At 33.5% G+C, this 21,839-nt stretch overlaps 1 protein-coding gene across 1 annotated transcript; it reads right to left on the bottom strand.

Annotated features, from left to right (window-relative positions):
- Window positions 1–1,602: 1,602 nt before the first annotated feature.
- Window positions 1,603–20,526, bottom strand: LOC149417083 (uncharacterized). Its single transcript, XM_089641184.1, has 3 exons — window positions 20,239–20,526; window positions 8,131–8,227; window positions 1,603–3,160 (listed from the first exon to the last, which is right to left on the bottom strand). The coding sequence occupies exons 1-3, from the start codon at window positions 20,377–20,379 to the stop codon at window positions 2,667–2,669; spliced, it is 732 nt and encodes a 243-aa protein (XP_089497310.1). The 5' UTR covers window positions 20,380–20,526; the 3' UTR covers window positions 1,603–2,666.
- Window positions 20,527–21,839: the final 1,313 nt, after the last annotated feature.

Genomic DNA, 21,839 nt, shown 5'->3' with positions numbered 1-21,839 from the left:
AGTGTTCTTGGCCATCATTTCAAATTATGGAGAGAGGGAAGGTCAATTTAAAAAAATATTTGTTTATTAAATGGGTTTTTTTTAACTGGGAATTTAATAACTTTTTAAATTTATTTATTTATTATTGGGCTTTTTCATAAAGACCATAAAATAAATTTAAAACAGTATAACAGTATTCCTTAGTGGAAGATACTTTTAAATTCTACTCTCTTGAGAGCTTGTCGTGGCAGATCATTATTTCATGGTGCGAATGCAAGTTTTATTGTGCTGATTGCCGTCCGCTGCCGAATTTGGAGATTAAGGAATTGCTGCCAATCTCAATGCGAGTGATATATTCGGTGAGTTCTATGTTTTATGTTTTTGGTGGCTGGATGATAATTTTGTTACGCTGCCTGCAGAGTGAATTTTATAATCAACCTTTTTTTCATAGGGAATTAATTATTCCCTGATGGTCTGTGTGGCTTACTATCCAGATCATCACCATAATTTTGGTCTTAGGATGGGTTGTTTCGCAGAATTTGTACAATTGATCAAATTTCAAAGTTCATTTTCAAGTTCTGTGAAGGTTCTATACAAGTTCGGTTATTATATCATGATTGGCCAAATATATTACAAAACTGAAATGATGAAATAATTTGAATAGAACCAATACAGAACTTGAAAATCAACCTTTAAATTCGATGAATTGTTAAAATTCTGTGTAACAACCCGTCCTTAGAAGAGATGAGATGTTGAATATGAGTATGTTGAATAATGTAGGCAATTAAATAATCAAGGCTTGATAGAAGAGAGGATATTTGTTTAGAGAAGGACAACCACAAAATATGTGATCTAAAGATCATACTTCTAGACCACAGTATGTAAATTCTGAAAATCAAGCACCTGAATTTTTAAAAATGTGAGGAGAACGGAACAATGTTTAATCCTCGTTCAAATAAGTGTGGAAATTTATTTTTTGGAGACACGGGAAGTTATTGAAACGTCGGTTTAGAAAGTATAGTCCTTTGTATCGAGGCATAGCAGGCTTCCTTGGATTTTTTTTTATTTATTTTTTTTTATTTATTTTTATTTATTAAATTTAATATAATTACATTTAATACAATATAAGATATGGGTAGTCCCACAAAGCTGTGACAATCAGCTTGTCTGTAGGTTCTACCATTTAATGTTATAACATAATACACATTAGCTTAAGTTTAAATATTAATACCAAATATAATGTTTAGGATAGATAAACGTTTTGTTCATTTATTAAATGTGCTAGCAATGTGCCAATACTCTGCCCAAAGTTTGCTGGATCTATCTTTTCGGATGGAAAAATGTCAGATAGTGGAATGTCGTTTACGATTTATTCAATAGGGTTGGGTGCTCCTTGCTTTGCCAAGGAATCCGCAATATCGTTACCCACGATGCAAACATGTCCAGGAATCCAGATCAGGGTTACGGTTTTTCCAGAGCTTGGAGAATGGAGACTAATAGGAAGAAGAGGACGAAGAAGAGGACTGGATTTAGTTTTTGGTGGGAAGTGAGATAGTTGGAGGAAGTGTGATATCAGCGAGAACAAAATAGGTTAAATGGTCGTAAAAATAAAAGATTATGTACTTATAGTTAATATTAATTTATTAATCTATGAACTTTAAATAATATAATAATCAGATATAAAAATAATTATTTCTACAATTTGTAAGAAAAAAAATTACAACAAAGTACAATAATTATTATTCTACTCGAAAATGCAGGTTTTTCTCAAATCATTAATAAAATTTTAAATTTTTTATAAATATCACCTGTTTTAATGGTTAACTTTTTTTCATCGTTAGGTAAGTACAAATAAATGTTCATCTTAATTAATTCATTCATTCACCGTGTATAACATATATAGCGCTGATAGCTCCATTGTATTTTTTTTGCATAAACTACGTTATTATAGAGCTCTCAGCAGCAGGAATCTTACTTGAAAACACTTTTTGAAAAAAATCACAATCGTTCAAATTAGTGATGAGCATACTAAACAAATTCGGTAATCGATATAATCGAACATTAAAAATATCGAATATTACAGGGTTTTCCAATAAGAGGTGTTATTTTGATATTCAATCGTAAAAGATCAATGGTTTCGTTGGTTGTGTGGCACGTAGCGCCGTATTGTTGAAAGTAAACGTTGTCCAAATCAATACCATCCAATTCCGGCCATAAAAAATAATTAATCATCTCTCGATAGCGCAATCCATTCACCGTAACTGTTGCTCCAGCCTCATTTTCGAAAAAGTAAGGTCCAATGACTCCGCTGGACCATAAATCGCACCAAACAGTCACACGTTGAGGATAGAGAGGCTTTTCAACAATAACTCTTGGGTTTTCCGAGCCCAAGATGCGACAATTTTGCTTTTTGACGAAGCCACCGAGGTGGAAATGGGCCTCATCACTCAAGATGATTTGCATTTGATTCACTCAAGTGAATTTCAATAATTTTAATACGTTGTTGAAGTGTGTATCGTTCCATTTTTATTAATACGGTAGTTTCTACTTGTCATATGTCAAAAAATGACAGCTTAAAAAGTAACATCTACCGAAATAGCGGGCTATTCAAAATAACACCTCTTATTGGAAAACCCTGTATTTACCTTAACTGGTTACTTCAAATAGTTGTAAGTGTAATTTATTTCTCATCTATATTTAATTTCTGGGGGACACTGGTTATTTTGAGCTCTTTTGCAACCAGGGGTACATTCATTGTCAATAGCGGTCGCAACTAGAACTTCACTTGGCCGCGCTCCCTTGATATCAACGTATGATGGAGTGCTAGGTGTAGCTGTTTCTTCGCCCTGGAATCGCGTCCCTACGCCTTGCGGTGTGGGCGTGACTGGCGGAACTGGCTGCGGCTTGTGATTGGGCGGCAGGAGGCACTCGACCTTGAGGGTTTTGGCGTTGACTCCATACACCCGCTGCGTGTTGCGATCACACGCCTTGCCGAGGGTGACGCAGGACCTTCGCACGCCGGGCTGGTGCGCCAGCTGCACCTGCCCGGTGTTGTAGCACACGTTGGGTACGCAGACGGGGATCACCTTGCCGGTGGGCAGGATCAGGATATCGCCGGCATTGCAGGGTCCCTGCTCGTACGTGGCGTAGCACTTCTCGTCCTCGGGGTAGTAGATGTACGCTGCAAGCAAGAAAAGCGTTGTAGACAATGTTAAGAGGAAGCTACAAGCCAAAAATATGTATATTCTTGGTATACCTTATACTGTAGGTAATAGGCATTAAAATCGCTTGACAAACGGAGTCGAGAAACGTTCGATTTCAAGCACAAAACTGTTTTTTTTATTTATTTTGTAAATTATTTTATAAGAAAGCAAAAAAATTAATCAACTGAAACTGTCACAGATAATCTTAGCTATAATACTGTATTTTTTAATTGTTTCCTTTACGCGTTCATACATTTCTATTGAAAAAATGTTTTTTTTAGTAGTTTACATTTATATTTTGTATTGAGTAATTTATTATTTTATTTGTATTCTACTCAAGCGAAACGATAGAATAACCTTCAATTTATCTAAAGCATTTTTTTGGTATTCATAATGTACACCAATTCGTTATAAAGATTAATCAAAATAGTGATTTAGCATTAAGTTTTGCCTTAAGGTTCACTCGCGTCATCACCACCTCTTGTGAAAATGGCATAGGTATTCATGTGCTGCGTCTTCTTACTGTACAGGTAAAATAATAAATGACAACATTCCTGCATTCATGAAACTTTGGCATTGTAAATAAAGTCCACCCAAAAAAAGTGAAGGAAAAAGGTATGAGGGGTTGGGTAGGAATCTAGGGATCAGCGTATCCAGGAGTGACGTTAATATGAATCTATCCCTCCCGCTGCGGTGCAAGGCGATGGGTCGGGAGAGACCAGTTGAAGAGGTCAAAGGGTCTCCCTAAACCAACCTCTCCCGATCTGTTCGGCAGGTGCATACGCCGCCAAGGTCTGAACACACCTTACCACAATTTGTTAAGGAAAAAAATATTTGATTACGTATAAATGACAGTAGTCCTATTTTACTATGTATAAATGACAGTAGTCATATTGCATTATGTATAAATGACAGTAGTCCTATTTTACTATGTATAAATGACAGTAGTCATATTGCATTATGTATAAATGACAGTAGTCCTATTTTACTATGTATAAATGACAGTAGTCATATTGCATTACGTATAAATGACAGTAGTCCTATTTTACTATGTATAAATGACAGTAGTCATATTGCATTATGTATAAATGACAGTAGTCCAATTTTACTATGTATAAATGACAGTAGTCATATTGCATTATGTATAAATGACAGTAGTCCTATTTTACTATGTATAAATGACAGTAGTCATATTGCATTATGTATAAATGACAGTAGTCCTATTTTACTATGTATAAATGACAGTAGTCATATTGCATTATGTATAAATGACGGTAGTCATATTGCATTATGTATAAATGACAGTAGTCCTATTTTACTATGTATAAATGACAGTAGTCCTATTTTATTATGTATAAATGACGGTAGTCATATTGCATTATGTATAAATGACAGTAGTCCTATTTTACTATGTATAAATGACAGAAGTCATATTGCGTTATGTATAAATGACAGTAGTCCTATTTGACTATCTATAAATGACGGTAGTCATATTGCATTATGTATAAATGACAGTAGTCCTATTTTACTATGTATAAATGACAGTAGTCATATTGCATTAGTATATATGACAGTAGTCATATTGCATGATGTATAAATGACAGTAGTCCAATTTTATTATGTATAAATGACAGTAGTGCTTTTTTAATTATAAATGACAGTAGTCATATTTAATTATGTATAAATGACAGTAGTCCTATTTTACTATGTATAAATGACAGTAGTCATATTGCATTATGTATATATGACAGTAGTCATATTACATTATGTATAAATGACGGTAGTCATATTGCATTATGTATAAATGACAGTAGTCCTATTTTACTATGCATAAATGACAGTAGTCATATTGCATTATGTATAAATGACAGTAGTCCTATTTTACTATGTATAAATGACAGTAGTAATATTGCATTATGTATATATGACAGTGGTCATATTGCATTATGTATAAATGACAGTAGTCTTATTGTATTACGTCTTAAAGACAGTGGTCCTATTGTATTACGTATAAATAACAGTAGACCTATTGCATTATGTGTAAATGACAGTAGTCCTATTTTATTGTGTATAAATGACAGAAGTCCTATTGTATAACGTATAAATGACGGTAGTCCTATTTTACTATGTATAAATGACAGTAGTCATATTGCATTATGTATAAATGACAAAAGTCCTATTGTATAACGTATAAATGACAGTAGTCCTATTTTACTATGTATAAATGACAGTAGTCATATTGCATTATGTATAAATGACAGTAGTCCTATTTTATTGTGTATACATGACAGAAGTCCTATTGTATTACGTATAAATGACAGTAGTCCTATTTTACTATGTATAAATGACAGTAGTCATATTGCATTATGTATAAATGACAGTAGTCCTCTTTTATTATGTATAAATGACAGTAGTCCTATTTTACTATGTATAAATGACAGTAGTCATATTGCATTATGTATATATGACAGTAGTCATATTGCATGATGTATAAATGACAGTAGTCCAATTTTATTATGTATAAATGACAGTAGTCATATTGCATTATGTATAAATGACAGTAGTCCTATTTAATTATGTATAAATGACAGTAGTCCTATTTTACTATGTATGAATGACAGTAGTCATATTGCATTATGTATATATGACAGTAGTCATATTACATTATGTATAAATGACGGTAGTCATATTGCATTATGTATAAATGACAGTAGTCCTATTTTACTATGCATAAATGACAGTAGTCATATTGCATTATGTATAAATGACAGTAGTCTTATTGTATTACGTCTTAAAGACAGTGGTCCTATTTTACTATGTATAAATGACAGTAGTCATATTGCATTATGTATAAATGACAGTAGTCCTATTTTATTGTGTATAAATGACAGAAGTCCTATTGTATAACGTATAAATGACAGTAGTCCTATTTTACTATGTATAAATGACAGTAGTCATATTGCATTATGTATAAATGACAGTAGTCCTATTTTATTATGTATAAATGACGGTAGTCATATTGCATTATGTATAAATGACAGTAGTCCTATTTTACTATGTATAAATGACAGAAGTCATATTGCGTTATGTATAAATGACAGTAGTCCTATTTGACTATGTATAAATGACGGTAGTCATATTGCATTATGTATAAATGCCAGTAGTCCTATTTTACTATGTATAAATGACAGTAGTCATATTGCATGATGTATAAATGACAGTAGTCCAATTTTATTATGTATAAATGACAGTAGTGCTTTTTTAAGTATAAATGACAGTAGTCATATTTAATTATGTATAAATGACAGTAGTCCTATTTTACTATGTATGAATGACAGTAGTCATATTGCATTATGTATATATGACAGTAGTCATATTACATTATGTATAAATGACGGTAGTCATATTGCATTATGTACAAATGACAGTAGTCCTATTTTACTATGCATAAATGACAGTAGTCATATTGCATTATGTATAAATGACAGTAGTCCTATTTTACTATGTATAAATGACAGTAGTAATATTGCATTATGTATATATGACAGTGGTAATATTGCATTATGTATAAATGACAGTAGTCTTATTGTATTACGTATAAATAACAGTAGACCTATTGTATTGCGATATCAAACAAAAGTTTGAAACAGAAAACTGAGAAAAAAAATTCGATCGCATCTGGGAATTTATTTTTTATTTATTTGTTTGTTCACGCCTTGACGGCTTTTACATGCAAGGTAAATTATACAGGAGCATTATAACAAGTATATAGCATCATAAGAAGTATAACATAGTATTTATGATAATAAGCTGAGCATGAAAGACAAGTTGGCACAACACAGGTAAGTATTAGTATACGATAAGTAAATTGTATATTGTATAGAGGAGTTCAACCAGCAAATACTTATTTGGGCTCAGGCTACAGTACATTCAGCAATTATAATTGTCACAATATTACACAAAACATAATTACAAACAAACTCGAAACATACCTGTTGGCAGTGGTGCAAAACATTTTCTAGCGATTTATAAAAGTAAGTAATATTCTTGTAATTTAAAATATATATATATATATATATATATATATATTTTTTTTTTGCTATTATAAATGTACGTAAGTTTTTTTATTATTATGACAAAAATAAAAGGTACACAACAATTACATACAAAAAGAAGTAGGTATTATGAAAGTAGTTACAGAGTATTAAGTTTATTATTATTAACAATCAACAGGATTTTTGCTTAATATCTGCATACATATACGCTTTTTAAAGGAGGCGATGTTTTTATTAAAAAATATATCAACAGAGCATGTTTCATTCCCCACACGATGCAATCTCTGAAGACAAGAGTTGATCATAAAATTAGTGCGTTAAAATTATTCTTTTTAAAAAGAAAAACAAACATCCCCGGGTTACGAATAACCTGACAATATTTTAAAATATTCTACTACATCGAAGCGGAAAGTGTTGCTTGTGTTGTAATGAAGGACTTAGCCAGCCGAGGAATTGAACACACTACGCCTGTGTGGGACCCAAACGCGATGTCAACTCAGCCACCGAACGGTCAAAAACCAGGACTCCTAGCCGAGACTTTGCTCTCAGAGCACAGAAAGTTAAGCCCCGGCAAGGCTGAGGTCCTGGGTTCAATTCCTAGATGCAACCGACTTTTTTTTCTTTGAATTTTTTTTTTTTGAAAATTTTTCTTCTATCATTATATATCACAATTTGAGGTTTTAATCGTTAAGTTATTCCAAAAATACAAAATAAAAGAATTTTGAATTAATTCACGTTCAAAATAAGAGTAAAATTACCTAATGTCTACATATAAAATTCCATACCTTGGGCTACTTCGACTATACTGGGATTTCAGCTATTTAGTTATAAATGTTAGTTGTAAGTCACTAGTAAGTAAGTTATAATATGTTGGTATTATTTGATGTACGTACTTCCTCTGCAGTCACAACTCCACACCCCGGCTTGATCCCCAGGATATAGAATCTGGTTCTCCGGGCAGACCACAGGCATGTAGAGTGGTTCTCTCCCCTGCAAACAAACACACAATACAGCTTAATCAAGTTTACTTTATCTTTATGTAGGAAGCTACCTCAAGAAATAAATGTCCACACCAAAGATATTAGAAGAACGAGATGTGCTATGAGCAGTTCGTACTGAGTGGAATTGTTTTGCCGAGTGTCGCCGGTTTTGTTCACCAATACTACTGCACACCTTCGCTTGCGCTAAGGTATCCGCACTAATACATAGAACAGATTTCTGTGCGTACACGTCCCGATACCGTTCAAAGTACCCTAATTAGGTAGTACTCCGGCTACGGTCCGGCGGCCAACATAGCATATCTCGTTCTTCTAATATCTTTGGTCCACACCTTTGGTTACTGAACGATAACATTGCAATAATAATAAATATAATATATACTTTCTTACAAACATTTTGACAGACGCATTTTATCAAAACGCACCGAGCACGTCCAATAAGGACTACAGTCAATTTATTTTTTTAAAATCAATATTGAACTTCTAACTTAAATACCAGTATATATTTTTTTTTACAAATTTCGATTATTTTATGTTTTTTGTCTGTTTAATGTTGAGTTGAGTTCTTGATATTACCTTCTTCAGTGGTTAAATACTACATTGAGTTTTATAAGCTTCAATAAGTTTTTAATCCTAATAAATTAAATTAAATATTACAATCCCAAATTTGCAGCCTCTATAGGTCAATACGACTTATGCAGTTGGGGTGTAGTAATCTACATAAATAAAAATGTTTGTTTACTCCGAAAGTTTTTCATCGATTGCTTTGAAATTTTTGACACGAATGCAACGATTCAAATACTCGTATGTTTTTATGTACCTTTATTATATAGATGTCACCTGTGAATGGTAAAAACATGTTTTTAAAACAGTGCCACATGTTGGACGTCAAAGCAACACGCGCTATTGTTTCTGCTATCTATTATTTCGCTATTGTTCTTTGCTATCTGCACAGACAGAGTGAGCCACAGCAAGTGGCGGGATACAGCTAGTACACAATATTAGTATATATTTTTAGCTTCAATTTAAATTTGGGAGCCATGCTTTAACCCCCTTAGGCCCTTCGTACACTGAGATATTTACAAGCTACGTGAATGCGACGCAAGTACCCTACCCATATGTTAGGCTAGGTATAGTTTAACTGGTTTCTGTACACGGCGCTACCGGAATTTTACTGACCATGATTACTTTTTAAAGTTGATTAATATGATGTTAAGTGACTGGAGTGGCAAAGACAATAATAGTCTTCTTATTAATTTTATAAGCACAATAAACAATCTAAAAAAGAAGGTTTTGAATTTACCCATACAAATATAATTGAAGGGCATTCGTCGCTGCCAAAGAACTACATGAGAATGATATTAAATTGACTTTTCTTTCCAACCTCAATTCATGCTTCCTCCGCTAAATCCTTTCTTACATATTCCGGTAAATTATAGTTATATAAACATAGATATTTTTCCTCCTGCAAAACAAATTTAACATATCCTGTTCGGACGTCATTTCTGTCAAAAGAGTAGTAGATGTGAATGCAACCCACGTAGTGTGCTGCCAGTTCTGTCAGTAGTGTGTAACTGACGCCAAACCAATATAGTATGGCGGATACTAACGGGCGGTGCGTATGCTACCCGCACAAAACACGAGTCGCTTGTAAGCATCTCCGTGTACAAATGGCCTTAGCCTTATGATTAAACCGGGCCTAACTTTGGATAAAAAAATAAAATAAATTCGTTGATACACAGTTGTCATATTTGCTGGGAATTCAATGTCAAAAGAATTTGCAAGTCATCGAGCCGTGGTTTTGTTTCCGATTTTCTGGGAAGTAAATAAAATTCAGGTCAACGTTTTTTATACCCGGAATAGTTTTGTGTTTCTTTAACGGAATTTGTGAAATCAAAAGTCTTAGGCGTAAAAATAGCAAACCTTAATCCATTTTGTATTGAAAATTGCGATAATCATGCGAAAGTCGCAACACGTGACCGATAAGAATCTATTTATATAATATGTAAAGACAACTATTCCTAGGTTACGAATAATCTGACTATATTTAAAAATCTCCTACTACCTTCACGGTAAGCTGAAAGTGTTGCTTGTGTCGTTATGGAGGACTGGAGGATGTTCGGGTGGGAACAACACAATGGGAAATAACACAAATTAATCAGATTAAATTTAATTACGCACGCCGGTATTTGAACCTCTGGGTTACTAGTCGAGAGCCTTTCCCATCGACCACGGAGACAGTCAGCTCGTCGACTGGTGCCAGACTAATATTAAAGTGAAACATAATATATTACTTCAATATAAAACCTTCTGAAATGTAGGTTAATTATTGCGTATTTTTATTTTTGTTTCTCGCCATTTGCCTGATCTTCCGTGATGATTAATTCAATTTTTATTTTAATATTATCTAAGTCTAATAAAAACCACATGTCATATAACAAGATTTTCGTCGATTTTTCCTGTAGCATTCTACAAATTTCATACACGTCTAAATATGTAACTTTTCTATTGATTTATAGCCCTTTAGAACTGTTTGTGTGGGTCAAATTCTTTAAAACAAAACCTAATTAAAGGGGTTTGTTTCTACGTTGACCTCTTGAATTAGGGTCAGTTCGTGATATTTGGCGGCCAGCTGATATCAACACGAAAAAAGTGGCCTACATTAAAATGTACGCGTGTTAATAATGAGGTAGCTGGGAACCTAGCTTCTACGTACCTCCTACTTCTGCCTTCTAATCATTTAATGGTCTCGTTAATATCCCGTTTTAATGGGTTTTATTTCAGATTTTGATGAGAAGGTAATGTTATCGATTTGCGCCACTTGTTATTTGAAATAAAATGGGTCATTTTTTTTAAGTTGTGATTTGGTTAACTTGATCGTGTCATGTCTTCCTCTGGCGTCCCCGACTATAGTTGGAAAGTCAGGGCCGGCCCTGCACTGAGTTTGGGGACCCTTTTTAAAAGGCAAAAACATACAGAAATGCCCTGGGTTCGTGCCCCGCGTAGACAGAACTGTCTACTTGTTCAAACCATCTAAGCGTCCCTTTTTAAACTTACTCATTTCGTTTACACCGGCTTTGCATTATTGCAGAATCTTAACATTTATTTTTTTATTATTTTTTATTATATTCAACAATATTGTTATTGGGTTTATAAAAACAGTTTATTTTTAAACAAGTTCTGCTGTGTAATTATAAATAAACTGTTTTTATAAACCCAATAACAATATTATTGAATATATAAAAAATAAAAATTAAAATGGAGTTCTACAAATTAAACTTAATTACAATAAATACTTAACATTTCTCGCACGATCATAATGGTTTTACACACGTACGCCTCAGGGATCTCATTTCTACAGAATTTCAGTCCACTCTCTTTCCAGTAAAGCCTCTGCCAGTGAATTACTTTGTGTAGTTGGGAAGCATGTTTACGGAAGATAATGTTTGTTTTGGTGTAAGACCCAAACAAACATTAAACATTTCCCCACCATCCTCCCCATCTCCTTCCCGTTGTAGTTGGGACTACTATGCGAATTTACATAATGTTTTTTAAGTTAAGTTGTCGTCCAAAGAAGCAAAGTTATCAATCCACAGTGTACCTACCCTACTGTACACCTACTGTACCTACCTCGGAAATTAATCGATATTTTTATAATGCGTACAACTTTCGAGACCAAGTGATATGCCAACAAACATTTAAAAACTATATTAATAAATCCATCTTTCCAATCAGTTAACTAAACCATAGAATGATTGACAAATGCAAAAGTGCGCAGTCACGATTGTTTTTTGTGTTGGTTCAGGTCTTTGTATGGGTAGGTACTGTGTACACTATGTATTACCAAGTAGCCACCTCCACAGAGGAAACGAAACCTCGCGTGGTCAAATATACTTTTTTGAATTGAGAACAAAGGGATTACTGTTATTTAAACTGTTTTAAATCACACTTACCTAATTCGTAAAACGATTCGCATAAGATACAGGTACCTACGTTATTTCGTATACCTACGTCATGATTGTCTTTAAAAATATATCTATGACACGATGATTTCATTGATTACTTATTCATAATTTCGGTTTTTTCAATAATTTGTATTAGGTGTACTACCCGGTTTTTCCCAGGATTTCGATTACTGTTTATGTTTATTTCATGTTCTCTAATATTTCATTGAAAATTAGAACCAAAAAACGCCAAAAAACTTGGTCCCACCCAGGTTATTCGTAATATTGTCAGGTGTCGATCGGCATTTAGCCAAGTTGGTAAAGTTGTCGGCTCCAGTTTCTGGGTAAGAAGGTTCAATCCTCAGTCAAACAAAAAAATGTTTGTTTTAAAAGACACTTTAAATAGATATTATGGTGAAAAAAAATTTTTAATGTAAAGATTCAGACATTTACAAATGTTGTAAAGTGTAAATCTGCTTTATTGCTTTAAGTAATGCATAATGTGGTGAAAATTTTCATAGTAATGCCGGAAAACATTAATATACTGTCCTCCTACAATAGGGATACCTCAATGAAGATGTATTCCTAGGGTATAAGTGTTCCTCATTGAAGTATAGGGTATAAGTATTCTTCATTGAGTAATGGGGTATAAGTGTTCCTCATTGAGGTATATGGTATAAGTATTCTTCATTGAGGAATGGGGTATAAGTGTTCCTCATTGAGGTATATGGTATAAGTATTCTTCATTGAGGAATGGGGTATAAGTGTTCCTCATTGAGGTATATGGTATAAGTATTCTTCATTGAGGAATGGGGTATAAGTGTTCCTTATTGAGGTATATGGTATAAGTATTCTTCATTGAGGAATGGGGTATAAGTGTTCCTCATTGAGGTATATGGTATAAGTATTCTTCATTGAGGAATGGGGTATAAGTGTTCCTCATTGAGGTATAGGGCAGGGCTTCCCAAACTTTTTTCAACTGTGACACCCTTGGGAAGTTATCATATTTTTGCGACGCCCCCGCCCCCCCGGTGACTAAAAATCTAAGCCCCCCGCCGCTTATTTGTACCAAGCGTAGTATTTTGAAGCCCCCCCCCCTGAACGGGTCACGTAGTATGGGTACGTTACCTAATAACAATTTGTCAGAAAAACTCCAAATAGTATTTTTTATTAGAATATAAAGAACACAACATAAAAACAAAAATGGAAGCAAACAAAAAAGATAAAAAAGCAATTTTTCTTTGGTATTAATGAGAAGGATGTGCTTGCTTTTCTGAGCATAGTTTCTCAAAACGAGGTTGAAGTTTCGAAATCGCCACTCTCGTCTCTGCCTCTAAATTTATTTTTGATCTGTACTTATTCTTAATGACTGCAACTGCAGAGAAACCTGTCTCACACAAGTATAATGTCGCAAACGGTAATAAAACCCTTAACACTGCAGTGCTGATGGAACGATATTCTTATCAAGATATTCTTATCAAGTAGCTTATCCTTATTATATTGCAGCTTAAGGCTGGAGTCACAGGACAATTCCATTAACTGTTCTTCTTCTGCTGTCGAAAGTGTTGATGGTGAGGTCGACTCGACAGTCACTCCGAAGTGTGCGTGTGGAAGACGCTATAAAGATTGCCTCACGACGCCCCTGGGATTATCCCGCGGTGCCCCGGGGCGTCGCGACTCACAGTTAGGGAAGCCCTGGTATAGGGTATAAGTATTCTTCATTGAGGAATGGGGTATAAGTGTTCCTCATTGAGGTATATGAACGTTTGCCCTGAACTTCTCAAAATAAATTAATTCAATTTGTAGTGATTTATTTATGGGGTACTATGCCGTGTTGCGCTACCTCCTTCTTTAGCCAATATTTCGGACAACATTGCAGTGTCCATCATCAGGGCAAATGTGTAATCTGAGATTAGATTTTAATCTGAGATTACACATTGAAACTGGTAATTGGGTACTTTCGCCAAAGTTTATACCAATGCTCATAATGATGTTCCAAATTTACGTAAAAGCTATACAGTTTCCAAAAATATATACATTAAGCTATTTAAGACACCACAAATCTTAGACACCTAAAATTAATTACGTAATCAGACATCGTTTAATTGAAAATATTTTATATATATATCTGTCAAACATTATATCTGCCTGTTAAAAAAATATAAATTTTCAATATTCCATAACTATGAAAGAAAAATTATCAAAATGTGAGATCCGACTAAAACTCAAAAATAAAACTTTTTTAAAAACTCCCAATTAATTATTTAGATGAGATTCAAGATTTTACTAATGTACTTGGAAGTATAAGATTATTATAATGAATAGATAACATTAAATTTGAAGGTAAATGTTTTGTAAAGTATGTTATAATGGAAGATCGAACGTCAGCATTAACCGCGTTACTAATAAACATGTTTTGAATTTTACACAACTGACAAACAACCATTTACGATACATTAATTATTAGCAGTTTATTTTAAGCCCCAAAATATATGGACACTTGTATAAAAGTATTTATGTCTCGTATCTAATTTACGAAAGTACCTACTTATTTACATGCTCTCTTCATTATATTCCACAGCATATGTGCACATTTATCACAAGGGCTACAAAATCATTATTATAGTCCATAGAAATTGTAAATAAAACTTTATACGTAAATAATGTAAATAATTGACTAGCAATGCGTAAATATCTAACTGAGTAGGTGTTTATTATTATCACATTTCAGATAAAAATTTAATGAAAAGCCACGAGGTTATCATAATAACTTGAATTCATACATATTTTATTTCAGCGGGATAGTGGCCAACAGAAAAAAAACGTATTTTGGTCGAAGATCGTTCGAATAGCGTCATTATTTGGCATTGAGAGTTGAGTTGAAATGTCATCAGTTCAGGTTCAGAAAATGAGTAAACATAAAAATTGTATTTTATTAGTGGAGATAGAGAAACAATAGCGCGTTTTGAATTTACATCCAACAGATGGCGCTGTTTTTAATACATGTTTTTACCTGTCACAGTTGACATCAGAGGTTCCGTGACACCATGACAATTCAACACACCTTTAAAACGTGATATAAAGTCATTAAAGCGATGGAAAAAAACTAACCTATAAAATGAAAGACAAATGAGAATAAAATTATTCGTAATCTGGTTAAAAACAGGCTTGCAGGCCGTTAACTGAAAAACTTTATTAAATTCCTAATATATCGGAACGCGTGCTTGCCTATCATTTTCCTTGATAAAATATAATGACAAAAAAGAGGCCCATATAAACACGAGAATTTCACATTTGATAAAAGAATCTCTACTGAACTATACCCCTACATTGAGCGCTCTACTCAGATGAAGTACCTCGGCCTCACCATTGATCCATATCTCAAATGGAACCTTCATACCCAAATAATTGCAAACAAAATTAGAAAAACCATGCACTTTTTTAGAATCATACGAAACTTTCTCGGCTTTCAAGACCTGAAAATGATTTATTTTGCAGTCTGCCAATCTATTATTGAGTATGGTATCATAGCATGGGGAGGCGGCACTTCATCTGCACTAGACCCAATCATAAAGGCTCAGAAAACAATTTTAAAAATAATTCTAAGGCTACCTATAATTACAGACTCGAATCTAATTTTTAATATTATGAATGTATTCGATGTTCGGCAGCTATATGCAAAAACCATTCTTACTCATCTATACTCAAATATAAATAATTACTACATAAAAAGTTCAAATATACGATGTACTCGAAGCAATAACAAAATCTTATTACAAATTCCGAAAACACATACTACTTTTGGTCAACGAAATTTTAAATACTTTGCGACAAGACTCTACAACATTCTTCCAGACAGCATAAAACAATGTGATTCACAAAAAAATTTCAAAGATAATGTAAAAATTTGGATTAAAAATAAGAATAGGGCCTTTACCGGTGCATTCACCCAAATTTGCAGTTATTGAAGTCACCACATTACCACCACATTATTGAGCGAATACTTCTTAATACAAGTATAGGTATGTTCAATGGTATTAGGAACTAACACAAATAATTCTGCCTCAACACAGGCTAGCCTAGTGAGGCGGTATTTGAGAAACCACAACTGTGCTTTTATTTTCTATTTACCTTCAAAATATTATGTTTGTATTAATAGTTCTTCATTTTGTTTAAATTTATAACCTTAAATATAAAAGTTACAAATTAATGTACACCATAATATGTATACAGGGTGTCCGGAAACTCGTAGTACAAGCGGGAAACTAGTGAATCTACATCACATTTGGAGTCGATTTTGTAGTATACTTTTTTTTTATTTGAGCTTTCGTTATCGAGTAAATCGAGTTTGAAGATGATTTTTTTTTTTTTTTTTTAATCAAATTCTTATAAATTATTACTGAAGATCAAAGTACCCAACTAATCAAAACTATTTGAAAGTAAAAAAAATGAAGAAACTCGGATTTGAAGCATTATTTTGAAATCACCCTTCATTTAACCCGGTGTAATCATAAAATATTTCTGCTCTGCAGGGTTAAAACATCTGTTATTCAACCCTAAACACCAGAAAAAACTTTAACCCTAAAATAGCCGAAAAATATTTTTTTTTGGTTTTTTTTTTTTTTTGAAAATGCTCAAATCAAAAAACTTTATGTTTTTTTGGGTTCCCCATGTGGTGTAGATTCTCCAGTTTCCCGCTTGTACTACGAGTTTCCGGACACCGTGTATATAGTTGTAATGTGTAAACTTTCTTAAATTAAAGATATTATTATTATTATATTATTAAAACGGTCACCATCTTGAAACGGAAACGGAACATACAAAAAATACAGATAAATGTAAAACATATCTCGATCATATTTGCACAACGTTCAAAGTGAAATATAGATTAATTATCGCCCTTTTGAGAGACCACCATTTAAATGAAAATGAATATACTTAGTTTTTTTGCATTTCTCAAGAGTTCCAACGGCTCACAAAGGTCCGGAACCAATGGGACTATGACATCCCCAATCGTGGTATGTTGTAAGTCATTCAGATGGTTATTCAGATCTCGTCATAAAACATGGCTAAAGCCATATCCAGCAAACTTTTGATTCGGAATGCTGCATGGCAATACTGAGAGTATCTTCACTTTTTTCAACGTCACAACATTCCCCAAATTGGGGGATGTCATAGCTACACTTCACTGGCTTTCCGGCAGTGAAAATTCTTATAATATTTATTACCAACAGTTAATTAACTGTAACAAATACAATCTTCCACTATTTTCGAATGTCGTCTATCATTGGATAAATAAAACAGAGGTCTTAAAGAGAAGCTTATCGGCCGTAGTCGTCGCCACGAATTGTTCAAGATACCACACAGCAGAACAGATATTCTAGCACAGCATCTCATGATAAGGGTGCTATTGAACGAAATTTCTAAAGCAGTAGATATTTTTAATTAAGTGCTCTCTAAATAACCTTAAAACTGTATTGTATACCTATCTTCCCAATGTTAATAAGTGTAAAAAAAGGGTAAAAGTAAGGGTAAAAAATCCCTTTCCCATAATTCGTGGTTCGGCTAGCGCTTCTGTGTCGTGTTTATAAGCAGCATAAGAAATCTTGTACTATAAATAGATTATTAATTTGCCATATAGTAACATAAATAAATAATGTACTTCCCCTGTACTTTTCAATATTAAGGAGAAATACATCATAAAAAATCTATGTGTAGGTAGGTAGGTACTCAATCCCTCAAATAATGCTATATTTCTGTGGTAGGTACTTATTTGTTATTTACATACATTGCGGTCTACCACATTAGATAGCGAGAATTTTATTTATAACCATTTTAAAAGTGCAACATCCTTCATGATTCACGAATCTATTATATGAAGCGGAAATGTCAGACGTTTGTCTGTCCGTTGCAGAAAAAACTATTGAATTTTGCACAACGTTTTTCTGTTTGAATTTATTTCTAGGTTAATTAAATTTTCCATCATAAAAAAATATCAGGTAGGTACTGTACGTTCCATATTTTTGAAACTCAAATTCCCACATTCTTTTAACAGCTAGGTAAGTACCTATTTAATGTAAATTGCATTATTTTTAGCTGCGTCATCGAGAGAGAAAAAACGGAATGTTTCATAATTGATGAATCTTTTAATTAAATAAGTTTTTTAGTCCCGGAAAAACCAAGGATTAAAATCACAAAGCCAATCGTGCAGAGAATTCTTCACAAACCAGTTTTGTTAATTATTATACATCCACGTTGATAACGGCATTTTTCCGTAAAAACCTGTATTTAAAAATGAAAATTCACATCTTTTTTGGGCCTTGAATTTTTATTATTTTTATAAAAAATACTTATGTACTAGCTCCGACACGAATAGATTTTTTAATGTTAGGTAATAGCATAAATAAACCACTCACGGTAGTGAGTGATTTAACCTAAGAACCTATTTATGAATGTAAATAGTTTTTTCTTGTAGTAATCGTAGAAAGAAAAGGCGGTTAGGAAAATAATTACCAGTTATAATACAGTGTTTTATAAGATTAAATACGTTGTTTTTTCTGTATATTATAATTTTTTGGTAACTATTGGATACTTTCATTATATACTTTCTAGAATTTACATACAAGTAAGAAAGTTTTACAGTTATCAAAAAGTGTTGGTACTGGTTACAATTAAAGAATTCAATTTTTCTACCAAACCTTTTTAAAACATGAATAACAATGATGCTTTCGCAAAGATATTAGAAGAACTAATATCTTTGTGCTTTCGTTATATCATAAATAAACCACCCACCAGATCGATAACTTAGGGGATTTTGCATGAAACAAATTGGTCCTAAAAAACCATAGATATGCCAATATACAGGGTTTTCCAATAAGAGGTGTTATTTTGATATTCAATCGTAAAAGATCAATGGTTTCGTTGCTTGTGTGGCACGTAGCGTCTTGTTGAAAGTAAACGTTGTCCAGATCAATACCATCCAATTTCGGCCATAAAAAATTATTAATCATCTCTCGATAGCGCAATCCATTCACCGTAACTGTTGCTCCAGCGTCATTTTCAAAAAAGTAAGGTCTAATGACTCCGCCGGACCATAAACCGCACCAAACAGTCACACGTTGAGGATAGAGAGGCTTTTCAACAATAACTCTTGGGTTTTCCGAGCCCCAGATGCGACAATTTTGTTTGTTGACGAAGCCACCGAGGTGAAAATGGGCCTCATCACTCAAGATGATTTGCATTTGATTCACTCAAGTGAATTTTAATAATTCCAATGCGTTGTTGAAGCGTGTATCGTTCCATTTTTATTAATTGCGTAGTTTCTACTTGTCAAATGTCAAAAAATGACAGCTTTAAAGTTACATCTACCGAAAAAGCGGTCTATTCAAAATAACACCTCTTATTGGAAAACCCTGTAGTAAAATTCTCATTCGGAGCCTACTTTTTATACCATACACCAATGAAAAACTCTGAAATTATATTCCATAGACTTAAATATTCCATAGATATCTGCCCTGATGATGAACATTGTTAACTGAAACTCTGTCCGAAACGTTGGCTAAAGAAGGAAGAAGCGCAACACGGCATAATACCCTAAAAATAAATCCCCATAGTGATTATAATTACTTTGACCGTGAAAATCTCAAATCTTATTGTTTAACACGTTGTAGAACTCTATTTTTTTTATATACCTATATTCAATAATATTATTACAAACACAGCAGAATTTTTTATAAATTGAATAATAATTTTTATTGAATTTATAAAAGATAAACTTAATTTTTTTAAAGTTATGTTAGTTTTTTTATCAAATGAAAATATTTAATTAACTTCGAATGAACCACCATTAGTTTGAATCACTTAAAAATAAGTAAAAAGCAAAAGTTGAACCATGACTAATAAACATGTTCTCTTTATGAACTCAATAAATTATTAAAAATATCAATTCCAGCTTGAATCCAATAACAATTACACTATTGTATCCACTGCTAACACAAATTGAACTTTGATTGCACAGTCGAATAGAATTCTATTATTGAATATTATTGGCGAGACTTACATCGGAATTGTCGGCAGGCCGCAAGGACTCATCCTCAAAAGCCTCAGGGAATCCTATAGTATCCTTGCTATCCTTAACTCCCTGCGCGAAAGCACTCGCGACAACCATCAATGCTACCAGCACCACGCGTGAGGACGACATATTCCGTTGATGTTAAAACACAAACTGACTGGTCACAGAATCATTTGGGATGAATATCAACGCTTGTTCAGTCCACGCGGATTGCAGATTGAACACAAACAAATACCAGTTTGCTTTGCGTCTCGTGTCTCGTGTGAAATGAGACGACGAGGTTTTTTCGTATTCACCAAGATAACACTATCACAACGGAATTGTCGTATGCGGGTATCTATATTATTGCTGCTCTGATGTAACGCAGTGTAATTGAATTGTTTTTAATTTAAAAGTAATAAGTTAACCCTTTCTTCTCTACAATTAAAAATCCAGTCGAGCTGTTTGGTTTATAGTACTAGCATTGACGACAGTCGGGTTGATTGGTTTATATTAGCAGCATTGACGACATTTATGTATCTATGATTGACGACAATCGGGCTGGTTGGTTTATATTAGCAGCATTGACGACATTGATGTATCTATGATTGACGACAATCGGGCTGGTTGGTCTATATTAGCAGCATTGACGACATTGATGTATCTATGATTGACGACAATCGGGCTGGTTGGTCTATATTAGCAGCATTGACGACATTGATGTATCTATGATTGACGACAGTCGGGCTGGTTGGTTTATATTAGCAGCATTGACGACATTGATGTATCTATGATTGACGACAATCGGGCTGGTTGGTTTATATTAGCAGCATTGACGACATTGATGTATCTATGATTGACGACAATCGGGCTGGTTGGTTTATATTAGCAGCATTGACGACATTGATGTATCTATGATTGACGACAATCGGGCTGGTTGGTTTATATTAGCAGCATTGACGACATTGATGTATCTATGATTGACGACAATCGGGCTGGTTGGTCTATATTAGTAGCATTGACGACATTGATGTATCTATGATTGACGACAATCGGGCTGGTTGGTCTATATTAGCAGCATTGACGACATTGATGTATCTATGATTGACGACAATCGGGCTGGTTGGTTTATATTAGCAGCATTGACGACATTGATGTATCTATGATTGACGACAATCGGGCTGGTTGGTTTATATTAGCAGCATTGACGACATTGATGTATCTATGATTAACGACAATCGGGATGGTTGGTTTATATTAGCAGCATTGACGACATTGATGTATCTATGATTGACGACAATCGGGCTGGTTGGTTTATATTAGTAGCTTTGACGACAGTCGGGCTTGCTAATTTAGTCGAATGCCAATTTTCCCTATAATATAAGAAATTCCCTATAATTGTTTGTAATATATCCTTGAAATTCCCTATTATTGTTTTGAAAAAAAAATTACATGAAAAATTTAGAACACACGGATTCATTCTACGCTCATTTACGTCGATCATTTTTTAATAAAAATTTTGCGATTTTTGCAAAGTTAACGCTAATATCTATGTTTGTAAATTAAAATCGAATAAAAGTGAACAAATATCACAAACAAACCAGCTTCTT

The sequence above is a fragment of the Hesperophylax consimilis genome, chromosome 16 (genome assembly GCF_061612785.1).
Source record: "Hesperophylax consimilis isolate HC1 chromosome 16, BYU_Hcon_1.0, whole genome shotgun sequence".
NCBI lineage: Eukaryota > Metazoa > Arthropoda > Insecta > Trichoptera > Limnephilidae > Hesperophylax > Hesperophylax consimilis.
Note: the sequence above shows the minus strand (reverse complement) of the source record. Positions and strands in the feature narration are given on the sequence as shown.